Source organism: Poecilia reticulata, chromosome 8 (assembly GCF_904066995.2).
Source record: "Poecilia reticulata chromosome 8, P_reticulata-male-v2, whole genome shotgun sequence".
NCBI lineage: Eukaryota > Metazoa > Chordata > Actinopteri > Cyprinodontiformes > Poeciliidae > Poecilia > Poecilia reticulata.
The window spans coordinates 24672661-24691213 of NC_088837.1; the positions used below are offsets into that span (position 1 = coordinate 24672661).

General features: G+C 39.5%; 1 protein-coding gene across 1 annotated transcript; it reads right to left on the minus strand.

Moving 5' to 3' along the window:
* Positions 1–242: 242 nt before the first annotated feature.
* LOC103469035 (sodium channel protein type 4 subunit alpha B-like) lies at positions 243–18199 on the minus strand. The gene is made up of 31 exons (XM_081610319.1): positions 18045–18199; positions 16227–16411; positions 16012–16149; positions 15288–15406; positions 14126–14215; positions 13771–13899; positions 13564–13655; positions 12560–12802; positions 12412–12475; positions 12195–12336; positions 11924–12124; positions 11772–11847; positions 10668–10906; positions 10110–10181; positions 9920–10021; positions 9467–9823; positions 9196–9382; positions 8906–9102; positions 8656–8752; positions 7996–8150; positions 6616–6789; positions 6387–6509; positions 6012–6296; positions 5864–5917; positions 5443–5577; positions 4453–4512; positions 4107–4377; positions 3391–4003; positions 3162–3306; positions 2257–2334; positions 243–2137 (listed from the first exon to the last, which is right to left on the minus strand). The coding sequence occupies exons 2-31, from the start codon at positions 16356–16358 to the stop codon at positions 2051–2053; spliced, it is 4857 nt and encodes a 1618-aa protein (XP_081466445.1). The 5' UTR covers positions 16359–16411; positions 18045–18199; the 3' UTR covers positions 243–2050.
* Between the last annotated feature and the right edge of the window lie 354 nt (positions 18200–18553).

An 18553-nucleotide genomic window follows, 5' to 3' on the forward strand; every position in this document is an offset into this window, starting at 1 on the left:
CTTATGTTCGATTAACTACTATTACTTTGTTTGTATGTCGGTGCCTAGCCTTGAAGAGGATTGTTCATAAGAAAACACAGAAGAAGCCATTACAGCTTTCCGCAGTGCACTAAAAATTACAGTGTAAGTACAATAACTTTTAATTTTCATAACTTCGTGACTTAATTGCCGTAATACTATTAATACATATTCCAGTCTGTGTTTGCATGTTGAACAAGTGCTAATAATATCCAAAATCTGGGTAAGGTTTAAAAAAATGCGTTTAATGCTTACTGAAAAAATAATGGTAGACAAAATTATGCATAGAATATTGGATAACTACAATAACAAGTTAAAACCACATGCATTTCTGCAAACCTCAACAACTGCTAAAGGATTTATGACAAAGTAATTGCTTAATTATTGGAGGGTAGGTAGCTAAATATGACAAAATTCCATTAACAAACAAGTTACTATGACTTCACATGATTAGTTCACAATTAGCTGCGTATGAATTAAAGGTGTAAAGTTATAAACTAAAAGAATAGGTGAATACTGTCCTTTAAGTCCAAGAGAACCACTGATTAAGGCATTATGAAGGTGGGTCATCTGGTGAGAAATCATACAATTGTTTGTTTTTTTTGTCATACGTCTTGCATTCAACAAAAAACATCAGAAAACAAAATGCACAGTTACAAAGCGACACAATTTTCTATATATAAAAAAAACAGATATAAAGTTTATATGTTAATCAAAATGTGTTAACTTCTTGCTAAAATGGAGAAGTGGTTTAAATCAATATTGTTATGGTGTGGGGTTGTAGGCGGTCAGAGAGACGCTCGTAGGCCCAGGCTGACATTTTAATAGATATTTAATGAATAATCCAGCACAGGAATCCAGAAACACAGGACGCACCGAGGAGACAAAACGTGCAGCAACGAGAGACGTATTGACATTAGACAAGGACCCGACAATGAACAAAGACAACAGGTGGACTTAAACACACAAGGAGGGTAATCACAGGAACGAGACAAACCTGGGAACAATCAGGACAGGACGTCACAGAGACTCACAGGGAACAGAACTAAATAAGCACAGAAACACCTAGAAATAAACACAGAAAACACAGATCTCAACAGACACAACGTCTGTTAAATACAAGTTTGGTGGAGTATCAAATTTTTCAAAAAGTATCCTGCTGGTTACATGTGCATTTCAATTTGGTTTGAAGGAAAACTGGAATGTATCAGTAATTTAAAAAATCTAACAGGTTGTGAGCAAAAAATAAAAGCTAATGTATTTTGTATGATTTTAACTTTTTTTTTTTAGTTTACTAGACCTCTGAAGCCCTTTTGTGCCATTGGAGGTGAAAATATATTTTTTACTTTTGTACTTAAGTACCTTTTTAAAAGCTATACTTTTTTTTTACTTTAACTCAAGTTAAGGAGTACAATCTATACTTTAACTTTTATTCTTTCTTAATATATATGAAAATTAGGGTTGATACCGATATCCGATATATCGCCACTGTCGTATATATTTCACTCAAAAAATACGACCACACTGCTGACTTCAATTAAACTTCCTATAATCCTTTGCTGCATCACTATCATTGTCATCTGACCAAACCCACACTAAATGGCCAAACTCCTCCACTTCCCTTCCAGAAACAAGATGGAAATAAATATTGGTTATTAATATCGGTGCAGTTTTATATGTCTATCAGCCAATACCAATATTAGAGCTGATATATTTAAATCTAAAAAAATCTAATTTCGTGATTTTTAGTGGTAAGAGGTGAAATCGCAATATGACAAGTATCTTCAACATTTCTTCGAATTATTGTTGATGAGAGCTGAAGTTAATTGAATTTGTGGAAAATTGTGTAAATCAATTGGTACAAGAAAGAGTGTTTGTCATTAGGTCACTGCTTAATGTTTGTTTTCACTTTATTTAAGTGTGATATACCAATATCTGCCTTATTGCAATATCATTCTCTGGTGGAGACAGATTGTCCCCCTGGCCGCCCGTCCCTCTGTCTTTTCTCTTTACTGGTAGGACTCCTGCTTGTTCACTCGCTGCTGAACGTGTCTCCTGTAGGCTCTGCCATCTCCTCGTGTTTCTTTCGAAAGGTGCTGACAATTGGTCTTAAACTCTCCTGAAAAAGGAAATAACTATATAATGCAGTTGCATGAATGATCTTTTAAATATTATGTACTCCATGAAAAATAACTTAGATAAGTCAAGACTGAAACGGAAATAAGATTTTGATAAAACCTCTGAAGCAATGTTGGCCATGAACTTCCACTCCATGGTAGACTTCAGTTCGTCTGTTGCCTGGGATTCACCAAAAACCTGAAATTATTACAAAAAGAATGTTCACAGAACAATCTGTCACACTTTTTAGTTCCCAATTTTTACAGAAGTATAATTTTATTGTCACAAGATTTTTAACCACAAATTCAGACCGACTGCAAGTGCAAGTTAAAACTTGATATTGATCAAACTGAGTACCCAGAATTGTATTGATTTTGCCTGGGAATCAGTAAAATTACAGATCTATCTCAATTAATCAATTAGTCAGTCAATGAAAGATATTCCTGACTTCATGTGTCCAAAGAATCAGTTTACCAATCACTTCTACAAGATCAAGAAAGTTGTTGAAGGACAAGGTATGTGGTCTTCACAAAGCATCAACGATCTAGAATATAATCAACTAGTGCGGAGAAAAGTGGGGGCTTTGAAGGGTTGCTACTCTACAATGCACTGCACTGCACTACGCTATGTTACTCTACATTATACTACTCCCCACAACACCGCAGTCACTAAGAGACCCACCTCTAACTGCTGCAAAGGTCCTGAAAATCCCAGATACAGAAGCACACACAAGTGTTATACCCTTACATTTCCTGCAAAAGTACATACAGGTTAGCATGGGTATGTTAAGCTCCAATCAGTCTTAAAGGAGCAGCAGTATGTTTTTCCCAGGCACATAGTGCCATTTTGTAGCATAACCAAATAGCTCGATTCCCACCTCTATTGTTTTCACACCTGATTGTCCGATAGACTCGGTTCAGTTACAACATTAGTTACATTTTCAACCACTGCATTTTTTTTTCACGCTGCAATGTAAAAAAGAGCAAATCTGTTTTCTAGAGAAAATATTATATCAGTGATGTTACCTCTTCAGTGAGAGCTATCAGGACATCCAGACAGTGGACCCTGTCTCCTTGAACCAAAGGCAGGTCCATTTGTAACAGGTTGATGGTGTTGGGTTTGGGAATCCTGAGAGGATACGGTAGCGCATCACAGAGGTCTGACAGCTCACTGCGAAACAAATCAGATTACAATCAGGTTCACCAGGACAAGAAGCCAAGTCTCACAAGAGGTCATTCACCTGATGGGACTCACCTGTAGTGTATGAATTGCGAAGCTTGTGGGTCAAACTTCTCCCAGGTTTTATAGAACATATCAAAGTCATCCTCAGAAAGTGGGTCGGCGCTCTCCTCTGTGGCTATGTTAAATATCTCCAGGATGATGGTGATGTATATATTGATCACCACCAGAAAGGACATGATGATATATGAAGTAAAGAAGACAATGCCCATTGCCGGACTGCCGCAGTTTCCTCTGACAGATGTGCCTGGGTTTTCAAAGTCTGGATCACAGTCTGGAGGTGTGTTCATGATGGGATAGAGAAGACTGTCCCATCCAGCTAATGTGGTGATCGTAAACATGGAGATCATACTGTTCCCAAAGGTCTCAAAGTTAACAATGTCATCAATCATGGCCCCCTTCTTCACGTAAGCAAAATTAGACATCCCAAAGATGGAGAAGACAAACATGATGATGAAGAGGAGGATGCATAGGTTGAAAACAGCAGGAAGAGACTTTCTTAATGCAAACAACAGCTTTCTAATTCCCTTCGCTCTGCGAATGAGACGAAGGATCAGGCCAATGCGAGCCCCACTGAAGAGAGCGGGAAAAACAAAGTACTTCTCGATGATATCAGCAAAAGGAATGCCTGAGAAAGAGAAAAGACAAAAGAAAGGAAGGTGGAAATATATTGTTTTTTCTCTAATTGAAGCAAAAGTTTAACAAAACCTTGAAATGTGCTTCCTCCTTACCAACAATAGACAGTAGAACCACCACAAGGTCAAATATGTTCCATCCGACATTAAAGTAGTGCTTTCGTAGAGCGATCATTTTGAGACAGCACTCTATGCTGAAGATCATGATGAAAACGAAGTTGACCCAGTAGAGGATTTCTTCCATCTGAGGACTCTGCTCGTCTGTTTCCACCATCATCGTCAACGTATAAAGGCCGATCAACACCATGATGAGAATATCAAAAAATGGATTGGTCACAAGGTCGAAGACTAGACCCTGAAACTTGTTCTATAGAGAAACAGAAGTTGTTCAAAATTCTACCAATGTTAACAGTTTAGTTTTATTCAAGCTCCGTAAACATACTGTCGGTCGGGAAGGAGGCTCTCTGGGGATCCATTTTATCGGGGGTTCTATTTCTATAGGGTAAACACACAGACATAAATATTAAATGACTGACAGAGGGAAACAGAGAAAATAAAAATATTCATTATTGGGTCATTAGCCGTTTCTCCACTGCCAAGTCTCGATCTAACCGGTACTATCCCGGTCAGTTCTACCCCAGACTCCATTAGGGACGTGTGCCTCACTGTTTTGGGCGGGCAGCGAGTAAGCATCAGTTATCGTCGACTTTCCAATGAGGATTTTTGTTGCAACGCTTAGCAATGCAGAACCTCGAGCTTGTGGTTTGATAAACTCAAATAATCCTAGGTATTTCATTTTGTCTTATAGAAACAAAATGTAATGAAAATAATTCAGTTCAACTGATTATTTTTCATATGTGTACAAATCTATCTATAGTGTGGCATTTAATTCTTTTAGTTGTTCAACCTTTTGGATTTTGGTGATGCAGTCAAAAAATGCACACCAATATCCACGCTTGAACTTTATTTCAAGGAAAATTCCAAACAAAGAATAAAATGCACATCACGGAATACTAATATTAGGGAGTTGGAGATTTTCACACTGACTGGCACAAAACTGTAACTCTGACAGATTGCTGACTAGAGCGGCATAGTTTCTTGCTTCTTCATTGCTATCGTTCATTAGAGAGCTCTGCTACTTACACGGTTATTGAATCCAAAAGATTAAACTCAAACTTCACTTCTCCAAACTGTGGCGCTCTCTTTCAGTCAATGACATGTCCACTGTTCCTCTATTTGGACCAATCAACGAATGCCATTTGTGTCAATTAAATCGCTTCTGCGTGACTTGTACTACCCCCTTAAGTGGGTGTGAAAAATGGAGGACAGCTGCATAGGATCTGCAAATGAAGATGAATCTGGTCAAGGCTGACTGGGACAGAACCGGTTAGAGCTGCTCTAGTGGAGAAGCACCCATAGAGAAGAAACTTATCTTTGGTTTACGCTGGTTGAAGTTGATGAGTGAGGTGATGAAGAGGCAGAAGGGAAAGAAGGAGCCAAAGATGACGAAGCAGATAAAGTACATGTACTTGTACAGGCTGTGCTCATACGCTGGCTGGTCCTCCACCTAAATCCCCATAGCCATCGACAACATAGAAGTTAGAACACCTTCAACGGTTTTACCATGTTCCACACCAATTCCAGTGTGAATAAAGCTATAGCATTAACATCAATATATCATCAAGTCCTGGTGAAACTTGGAGTAACAAGTGGCGTGGATAATCCATTACAAAATTTACAGGTGCATGACCAGGCTTCATAATATGGAAATTGTCCAACAGGCTTATGATATACTGGGGGAAATGCTAAGCAAGACCAGGAACTGTACCAGCACCAGTACGAGAAGTTCTGACCATTCTGGAGTCCACCGCTGCATACATGATGTCCATCCAGCCTTTAAATGTGGACTGAAGAAAAACAAAAACAGCAATTTTTCAAATTTCAAGCCATGTGAGTTCAGTAAACCAGTATATTTCCCTTAATGTTGGCCTTCTTACTGACCACTTGCAGCAGAGACAGGAAGCCCATTCCAACATTGTCAAAGTTGAGTTTTGTGTTCTTCCAACGGACCTCGGGGAAGTTTGTCTGAATCAGATCGAAACACTGGGTTTTATTGTTGACTTCCTCAGGAGAGAAATACTCCTCTGATGTTTCGTTGAAGCAGTAATAAAACTTCCCTGCAAACAGGTTCACACCCATGATGCTAAAGATGAGCCAGAGGACCAGACAGATTAGCAGCACGTTGAAGATGGAGGGGATGGCACCAACCAGTGCATTAACCATCACCTACAGGTCAGTAGATATGGCAGCAGTGAGTGAAATGCTAAATCATTCAGACAGTAATCTATCTATCACTATTTTAACTGCCAGTCTTACCCTCAGGCCCTCAAAGCAAGACAAGACTCTCAGGGGCCTTAAAGCTCTCAGAGTCCTCAGAGATTGGATTGCTCCCAGCTCAGAGTATCCCAGGATGCTTGCTGACAGCAACACCAGAGACACCTAAAAAACAACATCTGTAGATGAGCTAAACCTTTACAGGAAGGCTCTTGGTGAAGGTATGAAGGAGTATGTATGCCTTCACAGAAGGATTAATCACAGTTCTTACATCTGCAATGAGGAAGTCCAGCCAGCACCAGGCATTGGAGAAGAAGGTTTTACACCCATAGGCAACCAACTTGAGAATTACCTCCACCACAAACACAAAGTTGAAAACCTGATCTGCATAGTCAAGAATTATCTTGATGTCCCGGCGCTGGTCAATGTAGATGTCCTCAAAGGCCTGTTAATGATACTTGGTGTTACCAGCTGGACAGTTAGTGCATTAAATGGATAAATCTCATTCATTTATGGTTTGATTTTCACAATCATCATCTAATAGAGGGATCAGTTGAAGTGTCAGAGATAGATGCTAAATGAAAGACACATTGGAGTGAGGAGGTTCTATCAGACCCATGTTATGAGAATTGGTACCAAGCTCTATTGAAAATCCCTAAAGATATTTAATTTAAGGAAGGGTGACCTGAGAGCCAATCACGAACCTACAACAAGACTAAGAAATAAAAAAATATCCTGAACATTTGTTGATGCAGTTAAGGCCAAACCTATTTATACCCTTGGCATATTTAGGTCTACAATACAGTTAGACCTAAATATAGTCATTGGTTCGAACTCATTATCTTAATCATCTTTATGTTTAGATTTTAATCTGTGAATTCAATCATGACCCCTCTCTAAAATCTCAGTTGCCTGTTATAATTGTTCAAACACCAAACATACCTTAATATGTATGAATGCATGCAGTGGGAACCAGGGGTTCACAGATTTCTGTTTTCTGGACAATTGCAGATTACCGATTTTTAAAAAGTTTGAAATCCAATTTTTATTTTGTTCAACACCCATTTTTTTGGTCTGAAATATTGCTAAATATAGCAAGGAAGTCACTGCAACAGTGGGGTTACAAAAGAGGACAGTGGTACATGTTTAGATCCTTGCTGAAGTAGATAAGATCGGCTTCACATGTAAGTATCAGCTGATCACCAAACTCCAAAAATGAAGCAAATTGGCTGGCCGATAAATTGGTGCACCCCAGGTGGGAACCCTCTTAGCACTACTGCAGAAGGTAAGATCGGCAGTCTTCCCTAAACAGGCAATTGGTTCCAAAGAAAAGGAATACTGCTCCTGGGCTGGGTGCTTTGCAAACTCCAGCCAATAAAAAGTCAAGTAGCATTAAATTTTAGAGTTTCCATTACACAGAAAAATAGAAGGATCAGATGGGTCTTAGTCTACTGTTATTTGTTTTTATAACATTCTCCCTTTTTTAGAAGGGGTTAATAGTCAAATCTCACATGTGTCTGTTTAGCAGCCATGTTAGTAGTCACACTGTCAGCCATGCTTGTAGTCCACAGCTAGTTAAAGACATCAACACATCAACTACAAGGGATTAGATCAGCTAAAATTATCTTAAACATTGTCTGATGGAGTTTACCAGGACTGCACTGCTCAGCAGGATCACGATGATGATAAATGACTTAAAGTACTTGGACTCTACGATGGCGATGGAAGTTTTCCTGATATATAACCAGATCCTTCCTATGCTCTGGGACGTGTCTATGTCCAGGCATGGACAGCAACTGTAACACTCTGAAATAAAAACATAGAGTTTAAAAATATTATTGTTTATGGGGCTAAACGACTGGATAGAATGGGTCTTCATACTGCTGTTAAAATACCAGCTGAGGACCAGTCCACACACAAGCCCAGTGGTAGGGGCACTACGACAGTCCACCAGCCCACTGCTTTTGTGTTAAAAAATGTTACGGCCAACGGGCAGGTTCAGGGACGACGCAGTTGGTGTTCCTGGACCTGCCTCAGGCCAGTTCAATGCCTCAACTATAATCTTTACTATAATCTTTACTGTCAATGTTACTGGTGTATAAAAAACCCTAAACAAACAATGCTTCGCTTGTTGAGGGAGCAGGTAAAGCCTGATGGCCCACCAGACTGATAATACAATGGGGCATTCTCTGAATTATTTCTGCAAATAAGTTAATGTTCTCATTCTATAGATAATCCACTAGGTCCAGTTAATTTTAAATTCAATGATCACATTCTAAGGTAGAAGGTATTTTTCTTTCAGTGCACTTACTTTCTGTGAAACAATCATCAGGAGTGTCTTCTACCTCTTTTATGACTGAGATTACAGGAAATCTCTCGGTGTCGCTGCAGTCCAAAGACTTGCCACCCTAAGCAAAGCATGAACATCACACAGTATTTATTAAGAGGTTCTTCCTGAATGCATTTAAAAGACTCCACAGGCATTTATTCTCTATGAATGTGAAGGGAAACCACTGCAGCACAATCAAGACTGTAACAGAACCAAAAACCTCAAATTTTACTTGTGCAAGCTGTTCATCTTGGTCGTCCTCCTCATTATCTTCATCATCTTTATGTTTAGATATCTCAGAGTCACACTTGGCTTCGGAGCAGATTTTGGTTACTGTGGAGTCTTGGACTTTTACCACCGACTGCTCTGAATTCACGATTGTCAGAGGTAAAACTTCCTTTGATTTGTTGCCTTCTTCACAGGTTACATCTAAAATCATAAAATACAAATAAAAAATTACTATGAAGACCAAAAGATAAACCTTAAACTAATGTTTATGCTTTAACAAGTATCTGTTCCCACCATTTACATCTGAGTTTACATTTGTTTTCTTTCCCACTAAAGTCCAGAACCAGGCCTTGGTCCTTGCTGTACCCTTGCTGATCCGGTTTATCACAATCTGGAGATTGTTTTCTCCTTCATCTTCTGTAACTGCAAGATTGTCCCCACTGAATGAGCTTAGCAGCAAGGCCAGGAACAGATTCAGGACCTGAAACAATGTCAGAAACATATTCATATCTTGAAAGTGTTTAGCAATTGACCAAACTCAGATTAGAGAGAGACTTAGACTTACCACTAGTTTTCCAATCACCAGTACCATAATGTAGAAAATTAGACACATAGGTTCCCCTGCAACTTCCATACAGTCCCACATTGTCTCGATCCACTCGCCACACAGAATCCTGAAGATGACGAGGAAGGCATGAAAGAAGTCGTTCATGTGCCAGCGAGGAAGCTCACAGTTCAGGCTGATGCGGCAGACTCTGTCTTTGTAGCTATTTGCAAAAAACTGCATCCCAAATACAGTGAAGAGGAAGACAATGATGGCGAGAACCAGCGTCAAGTTCACCAAGGCTCTCAAAGAGTTGCGGATGATCTTTATCAACATGTTGAAAGCCGGCCACGACTTGGCTAGCTTAAACACTCTTATCTGGACATGGCATAAGGAGGCAAACAGAGACATTAGGACAGAGTAATACAGAAGCAAGGTCACTTTTTAATCAAGCTGAGAAAATGATGAACGAACCAATCTGAGGGGCTGCCACACAGCTACACTATGAACATCCAGCAGTCCTAGATTCACCAGACTCATGGTGACAATGATGCTATCAAAGATGTTCCAGCCTTCCTGTAACCAAGACAACAAGAGACTGTAACCACGGGAGTTTCCGCACACCATCACAACTGTGCCATTAGTTTTGAAATGTAATCCTGACCTGAAAGTAATGATATGGATCCATCGCCAGAATTTTGAGAAGCATCTCAGCTATTAAGATCCCTGTAAGCACCTGGGGGTCAAATATCACGTTAGATCATTTCTCTACCTCTTTAACACTAACATTACAAGCTTGTTAGCCTAATGTGTTACCCAATTTCTTTCCCTTATCATAATGCCAGAACCTGCTACCCTGCTACCCTGACCTAATCAACCCCACATGTCAGCTCTATCTACTACCTAAACTTGCTACCCAAACCTGCAACTCAAACTTGCCATCACAACCTATTACCTAAACCCACTATTAAAGTCTGTTATTAGGACCCAGCACCCCATCTCCCACTCTCCTCTTACCCTAACATCCCACCTTAACCCAATAGATTAACCTTTTACTTGAGTTTATACGTGCTGGTGAAAGTGTCTGAACCTACTATGTTAGTGTTTGGTTCTAAGTCGCACACAAAACTAAATAACTTTGTTAAATATTACACCGAAACCTAACATCAGTCTTGGCCTCACTACATGCACTCTGACTCAGTTTCTTCTCTCTGTTACTGACCAGGTTTCCAATGCTGATAATCTCTTCAAACTCCCCAGTCATCGGATAGTGCTCTGTGGCCATCAAGATAGTGTAGAGGACAATGCACATGGTGATGGCGACGTCCATAAATGGATCCATGACAATCGTATGCAGAAGCTTTTTCAACCATCTCCAACAGCCACAACAATCCCACTTCAGGAAGGTGTCAGCAATGACGTGCCGGCATGAAGAACGTGGCTCCTGGTTGTCCTCAAGGTCTGAAACACAAAGCTGCTGAGTAAGTTAACGTTTACATCCCGTGCTCTGAATAATTAAGTGTTTCTTAATCTGTTTATTGTTACTTTTCAGTTTATTTCATCTTTGGGATTTTTCCAGAAAACTTGAGATAAACATAACTGAATGGCTAAGTTTTAAAGTACTTGTAATTGAGATGAAGCCAGTTGACAAATGATTGATTTCACAGATTTCCCCCATCTTGACCAAGCTTAAGTAGGGTGGACTTCTTTCCTTTTAACAAGAAGAAACCTCCTGCAGAACCAGAACCAGGCTTAGTACAAGTCCCAAAAATAGAGACAATAAGTCCAGTGTTGGATTTCCAGGAATGGAATAATGACAGGAGGTTCAACAGGAAGAGGAATCTCAGTGATGTCATGAAAACTTATGTCAAGGAAAAATCAAAAATCATATTCCTCTTTCACTTATTGCTTGGGAGAGCAGCATTGGAGAGAAGGCACACTACCTTAAAACTTTCCAGCAGAGAAAACGCTGCTGCATGTCCCAGGAGCTTTGGGTCCATTATTAGGTATTTTATTGAACTCAGAAGTCTGCAGAAGGAACCTTATGAATGCAGGTTGTATAGATTTTTTATGTATTTATATATTTGAGAAATGTTTTTGTATTTATGCATAATTATGCCTTCACCTATTACTTTAAAATCTATGACTTATCAGTCAACAATAACCGAGACTGAACTATTTAGCGAACATTTTTTTCTGATGTTGAGGTCTTGCCCTGTCTCAGTAGTTTAAATTACTAATTTATAAATAATTGTTATTGTTAGTTATATGCAAAACTAGACACCGATTGCTGCACAACACCAAAATGATCAGTGTGTCTGTGTACCATCCGTGGTAGTATCTTCCTCATGGCTCTGAGATGCAGAGCCGTTTTTCTCCAAGGGCGCCGCCCTCTTGACCTTCTGATGTAAAGAAAGCAAACAAACATTCAGCTTTGTACTGAAACGTGATGGAAGCTTTCTCTTCATCACATTGTACCTTCTCTTCTCTCTTCTTTAACTCCTTAAGGATGCGGGCATGCTCCTTTTCTCTCTGTTTGGCCTTGGCGATGTTAGCCCTGTTTTGCTCAGCGTACGCCATGGCAACCACCGCCAGGATGAGATTAATGAGGTAGAAGGAACCAAGGAAGATGACGACCATGAAGAAGATGGTGTAGGTTTTACCTGCAGCTCGCAGCGTCTACGCAGACAAACAAAGGTGAGATGATGCTAGGACTAGCCTCAGCATTAGGGAGCTGCAGGGTACTGACCAGGTGGAAGAGGTTTTCCCAGAAGTCCTGGGTTATGAGTCTGAACAGAGATAGAAACGCCCAACCAAAACTGTCGTAGCTGGTATACCCATAGTTTGGGTTTCTCCCTGCCTTCAGACACATGTATCCATCTGGACAGGTCCTGGATACACCATCATCATCATTATCACCATAATTAATAATGTTAATAATAGTAGTAATATTTACTTGAAGCTACCCTGCATCAGAGCCGTTTCCACACAGCAGAGCATCAAGTTGACCAGGTAGGTGGTAATAATTATCTGTGAGACACAAGGACAGGTTGATGTTTGCATCTGAGCAGGTGGATGATTACGATTTGTGAGGTAAAATACTCAACATGCTACCTGAGTCGTTAATGTGTGTGTAGAAATCAAAGTCACTGATGTTTTCGTTGGAATTGATGTTGAAAGCTCCCTCTGATGTGTTGCTATTGCTTGATAGGGTCAAAACACATTTGTGTCTGAGGTCTCCCATAAAAAGCTGAAGACCAATCAGAGCAAAGACACTGACAAAAAAGACAATCAGAATCATGACATCACGCAGCTTCTTCATTGACTGGATGACGGCGCCAAAGGTTGTCCTTAAGCCTGCAGAGAAAGTTACAGAACAATTAGTTACAATTAGTCAGTTCATCATGAAGGGTTTAGTTTATGAATGATATGTTTTTTTCTAGGTGCAGTTGTATATAAAAAATATATAAAATGATCTGCACAAAGTAGTAATCATATGCTTAGCCACATTATATAATTTATCAACAGGTTGTTTAGATGGCTTCTGGAAAACACGCTGCCCTAAAGTGATAATTGAACATTTTGCAAAACGCCTGTTCTGATCTAAATGCCCTGGCTTTATTTACAGAAAGCAAGAGAATATTCTTGTTATGCTCCTCTGTGGAGTGTTTGAATTCACTGGATAATTCAGGGGTGTTGTGAGTTTGGTGAGTTTCACGCTGTGCGCTGACGAGGGGTAGCTTTTAGTGCTAATGATGATCTGGTGAACTGTGTACATCTCCTGGCAGGACACCAACTACAGGCTGCTACGCTACAAAATGGAGTTTCTCTGATTGATTGACACTCCAAACCCAGCTGCAAAAGTTCTGATTTTCCACCCCCAGCGTCGGCCGTCTTGTAGCTGACCACTCAAATGCTTCAAGCGCGCAACGCCAGATGCTTAAAACGCTCAGCGAGACGAGCCGTAGATCTGCCTCCACATAGACTTTGCATGTAAATCAAACCCCCCCGACACTCAGATTGTATTCGTTCTGAACGCAGCATTTATTCTGTCAGTTCCAACAACTTCATGACTCCTACAGACAGGCTTGTTTCTGTAATGAAACGGACATACTGACCAGAGAATACTGTGATGATTTTCAGGACTCGAAGAACTCTGAATGGCCTCAGTGCTGATACATTTCCAAAGTGGACAAACTCTGCCAGGTATCTATAAAACAGAGACATTCCTCATTATCTTGTCATTTATCTTCAGCATCATAACTAAGTTAATATCAACAAATCGGAGTGGGATGCAACGTGTCCAAGAATGTTTTAATTCTTACATCATGCTGATGACCATGAAGTCCAGCCAGTTCCACGGGTTTCTGAGGAAGGTGAAGTTTCCCACACAGAACCCTCTGGATAAAACTTTGATGATTACCTCAAACGTGTAGATCACCATGACCACATATCTGTCCAACAACAGGAAGACATGATCTGAGACAAGACCCCAACATACTGAGCATCTGTTCACATGTTCTGCATAGGTCATAGGTCACCTTTGGCGTTTAATTACTGATAGTAATGATATTATGGCGGATAACCAATATTAACTGATATGATATATATTATGGTAGAAATGAGCTTCCATAAATTGAGCCTATGTGTTTCAGTGTGTGCGTGCGTGTGTGTGCTTACTCCACTGTCTTGCGCCATTCTGGGGGGTTACTCATGCTCAGGAACACACAGTCGGTCAGGATAGTCGCCATGATGAAAAAACTGAATAAGGTTTTAGTTTTAAGGAAAAGGATCCGTTTTCAGCTCATCAAGAGCCTTTCTGCTTCTTTCAGTGGGTTCTGAATGCTGATTGGTTACTCTAAGTCACATGGTGCTTTTATTTTGTCATTTCTTTCAGGTTTCTTGGTTCTGGCTCTTTCCAGTTCTGCCCCTGGTTCTCCTGTGACTTTGATTCTGACTCCATTCTGGCTTTTTGTGGTTTATTAAAGGTCTGTTGCGGTTTAGTTCTTACCCTTACCTGGTTCTGTTTTGGCTCCATCTTTTAGGGATTATTATTTGTTGTGGCTCTGCTCATGTTTTTCACAATAGAGCACAATAATATATCACATCTCTACAAACTTAGATGGTCTCCATAATGGTTTCAGTAACGACCAACATTCTAGAGGTAAAGTAGGTTAAACTATCCTGAAATGCGGCGGTCCAAATCTGCAGTTTCATGACGCTCCTATCACAACTCTACGGAATTTACCTTGGAAAGTTTTTACAATATATATGTCAGTTGGTCAACTGATGATTAGAGCTCATTATATCATCTTCTGTCCATTTCTTTTGCTCTTCAGCATGTTTATTTATCTCAGATAAAATCAGAAATCAAAACCATGTTTCTTTCCACAGGAACAACCTGCACTGAAAAAAGCACAAATCTTACCACGTATTTTGGGTCTAATTTTTAGTTAAAATATTTTAGTACACTTGAAGTAAGATAAAACTAGCTTACAAATGACATTTCAGCAATATTCTAAATTTTGATGAAAATGTTCCTGTTCCATTGGCAGATTATTTCTCGTATAACATGGGAAAAATGTCTTGTTATAAGTTAAATAATCTGCCAGTGTAACTAGAACTTTTTCATCAATATTTAGAAATGATTGACTGAAAACAATCTCCTACCTGTGAGTTAGTTTTGTCTTATTTCAAGTGTATTGAGATATTTGCTCTAGACAAATTTTACTCAGCAAGATTCTGTGTTTTTCAGTGCGCAAGTGCTCTCTTTAAAATGTAACTATTGGCTTATTAAGGAAAGGAAAGAATCATAGTTACATGATAAAGACATAAAGGATATGAATGGATGAGGATCCTGATGGAGAAGATCCTCAGAGGGTTGAAGGGACTCAGCAGGTAACAAGCTGGTTCCGCGTTGAACCTGTAGATGATTTTGTCTTTACTGAGAACGATGAAGGTCTGCAAAGACACAGAGGAAAAGCAGAATTACATCCTAATTCAACTCAAATCATTTATTTGTATAAACCAAAACCAGAGTTATTTTCATCTTTGAAAGTCAACCTTATACAGGCTGACTGAAAACCATCACAGGTAATTTGATTGCAGTTTTAAAAATCATATGAAGTGAGTTTAAATTGACTCTCCGGATAATTTTGTAAAGTTTCTTAATTATTAAATGTAACTTTTGAACATCATTGTGATCAGAAAGTAAGAAAGTGCAGAAGTCAAATGAAAAAGATCAGATTTGACAGATAATGGGAAGTTCAATTTGTTGAACTTCGATATTGTCTAACAGTTATTGATTTTGTAAAATAATTATGTTTTAGGAAAAAAGAAAAGCATTGTTTTTTTTCCAGTTGCCAGAAAATAACAATAACTAAAGATTGAGTTTTGTGCTTTTATTTTCTGTCAGAGGAAGTCACACACTAGGAAGCCGCTTGCACAATACTGTTCGGTTTTCAGAGCAGAAATGCTCATTTAGGTTTGGAACATTTTGGAATTGCTCTGATTTTTTTAAGAGAACTATTTCTGATTTCTCAGAACATTTCAGTGGAGAGTGCCACCTTGTGTGATTGGTAGAAGGGATCCATGTCCTCCAACGGGATGTTGAGAAACTCCTGGGCCCGGTCTCCAAAGAACAACGGGAGGGGCTTCCCATCCTCCAGATCACCTGCTGGTTTAGGAAGATACTTCTTTGCTATCTGTAAGAGAGAAACCAGTCAGATCAGGATTAGGGTTTGTTATTGTCATAGTACTCTGATCGATTGACTATCCATACCTTGATGTTCTTATCCTTTCTGATTTGCTGCTGCTTCGCTTCAGCTTCATGCTTTCGCTGAATTTCCTCCAGTGAGGCTGGTGTGAAGCGTCTAAACACCTCCGTACCAACTGGGGGCAGCAGAGGGGCCATATTGACATTTTTCGAGTACCACCCGAACTTCTGTGCTGCCTAGCAACCGCCTCCTGACAAAAGGAACGGAAAGGGTTTAAAATATCCCATAAGACACATGTTGGTGCTGTTTTCCACACAACTGAGCAAAAGAAATAATCTAAGAACGTCGACAAAATCTTAAATGTTAAGGAAGGAGAGGAGTGGGTAATTTTATCGATGCTGTTGCAGCCAATAGGAGGGGATGCGTTGGTCCTTCATCACCTGAATCACTAATAACACTGGTCACCTGATTCATCTGATCACATGACTCTCGTTTAGTCATGTAATTTAAGACATGCAGTTCTTAGAGATCTGCCGATTGGTTCTTCCAGTTTTGGTGTAGTAGACTCAGTCCGGTATTCGAGTAATAGGTACAGTTCTGATGGGTTTGGTCTGATATGCAGCCCGGTTCTCGTACGGTCAGTCCAGTTTTGGTGTGATTGGTACATTTGAGTCTCATGACAGTACAGCACCCACTCGAATAAAAACACTTGGTGACACAGAGCACATTGTTGAATTTCATATGATTTGGGAATATAAGAGCTCTCTTTGTCTCTGCCAGAAGTCGCAGTGAGGATTGGGAGTGAGGAAAATAGGAATTTTGTTTCTCTGGCCAGATGTGGATTGTGAAATTACTGCAGATCCCTTCTGTTTCGAAATAACAGGAAATGACTGAGGAGTTGGACGTTCAAGAAGACAAAGTTTCAGTTGTTCTGATCTACAACAGATGTTCACCAGCGATGAGCCTTCCTGCTGTGTTTTCTCCCATGAGCATCAGAAACAGCTACAGGACCTTTGATGCAGTTGTATTTCAATTCACAGTGTAAAATTATGGGAAAAGTTAAATGAGGAGTTGAAACAAACATTTTATACATTTTTAAAGGAAATATAAGAGGTCATTTTCACAACATATAGAAATATGGGCAGGAGTTGGCACCAATGTGTAAATTGAGGCTAACGCATATGAGTGTGTGTGTATGGATGCACCACACACTGTAAACACAGATAAAATGGAAACTTAATTAACCTATGTTTGTTATTTTTTGATTTAATAATGAGGGTCCGTCTGAAAATATGGCATGAGTTTATGGGGTAGGAGTTCATAAGCTTTACTTCTTCCTGCTCCTTTTCGAGCTTGTTAAGATTATTGTAGTAGAAAATATGAGGTTTTTTTTTTTTGCATTCCTTGCTCATGTGCGATTTTATACTTCTATCATGTTCAAAATAAATCAAATTCATTCAAATAAATTAATTAATTCAAAGCAGAATTAGTAGTTTATCAAAGAAAGTTTAGGTTGAGTTCTGGTAAAATTCACCCAAGTTTGTCCCCATGGTAGCTTAACAAAACCCTATCATGCTCCATTGCAAGTTAGATTTTTCCAAAATCAAGGTACACAATCTTGCTCAGAGATTAAGACAGAGCTTTTCTCTGATGTGCTACATCAGACGTCTGAATCATTTACTGCAGTTTTCATCCTGGAGCTCCACGTCTGCCCCCCTTTATTCTTACTTAACATTTTAGACATTTTCCTTTTGTCCCAGCTGAAGCCTGCACTGATTCCAGTAGGAGTTTAAGATAAATCACTTCGACATCCCTGCAAATGCTCTTTAATAATGACTCAGTCAGGAACCAGAAACTTTAACTATAGCGCAGAGGACACTCACCAAACAAAACTCCTAGATGCAAGGATTTGTAGATATACAAAGAAAAATGAAGGAAAATTTATCAAAAGCAAAAAACAATTACAATTCCAGGAACGTCCTTAAAATCCACCTCCTTAAAAAGTGTCAACCATTCTAGAAGTCTGTCTAACATTTGTTTTCTAAGCTTTTATATGAGTAAATATGCATGATTACCATAAAGGAGGGATTCGAGTGAAATATGAGAATTGAAGGCAGAGTCTCTGAGCTGATATACACTGTGCTGATTTCTCAATCCCTAATCCTGCTGCCTTATATGGAGTTTCTTTCCATCTATTCTGGCCGGATCTCACTTCCACCCTTCTACTTGGATATGAGTTGTGGGAAGATCCTCGGTCTACGACTCCATAACTCCCTTTTGTCATTCAGCTCCCTCTCTGCGGCCTCTCCTTGAACAAAAGCAGCTTTATCCAAATGTCAGAAGAGCACCTATAGATTCAAAAAGCATATCGTCACCTGGTTTTTTTTTAATC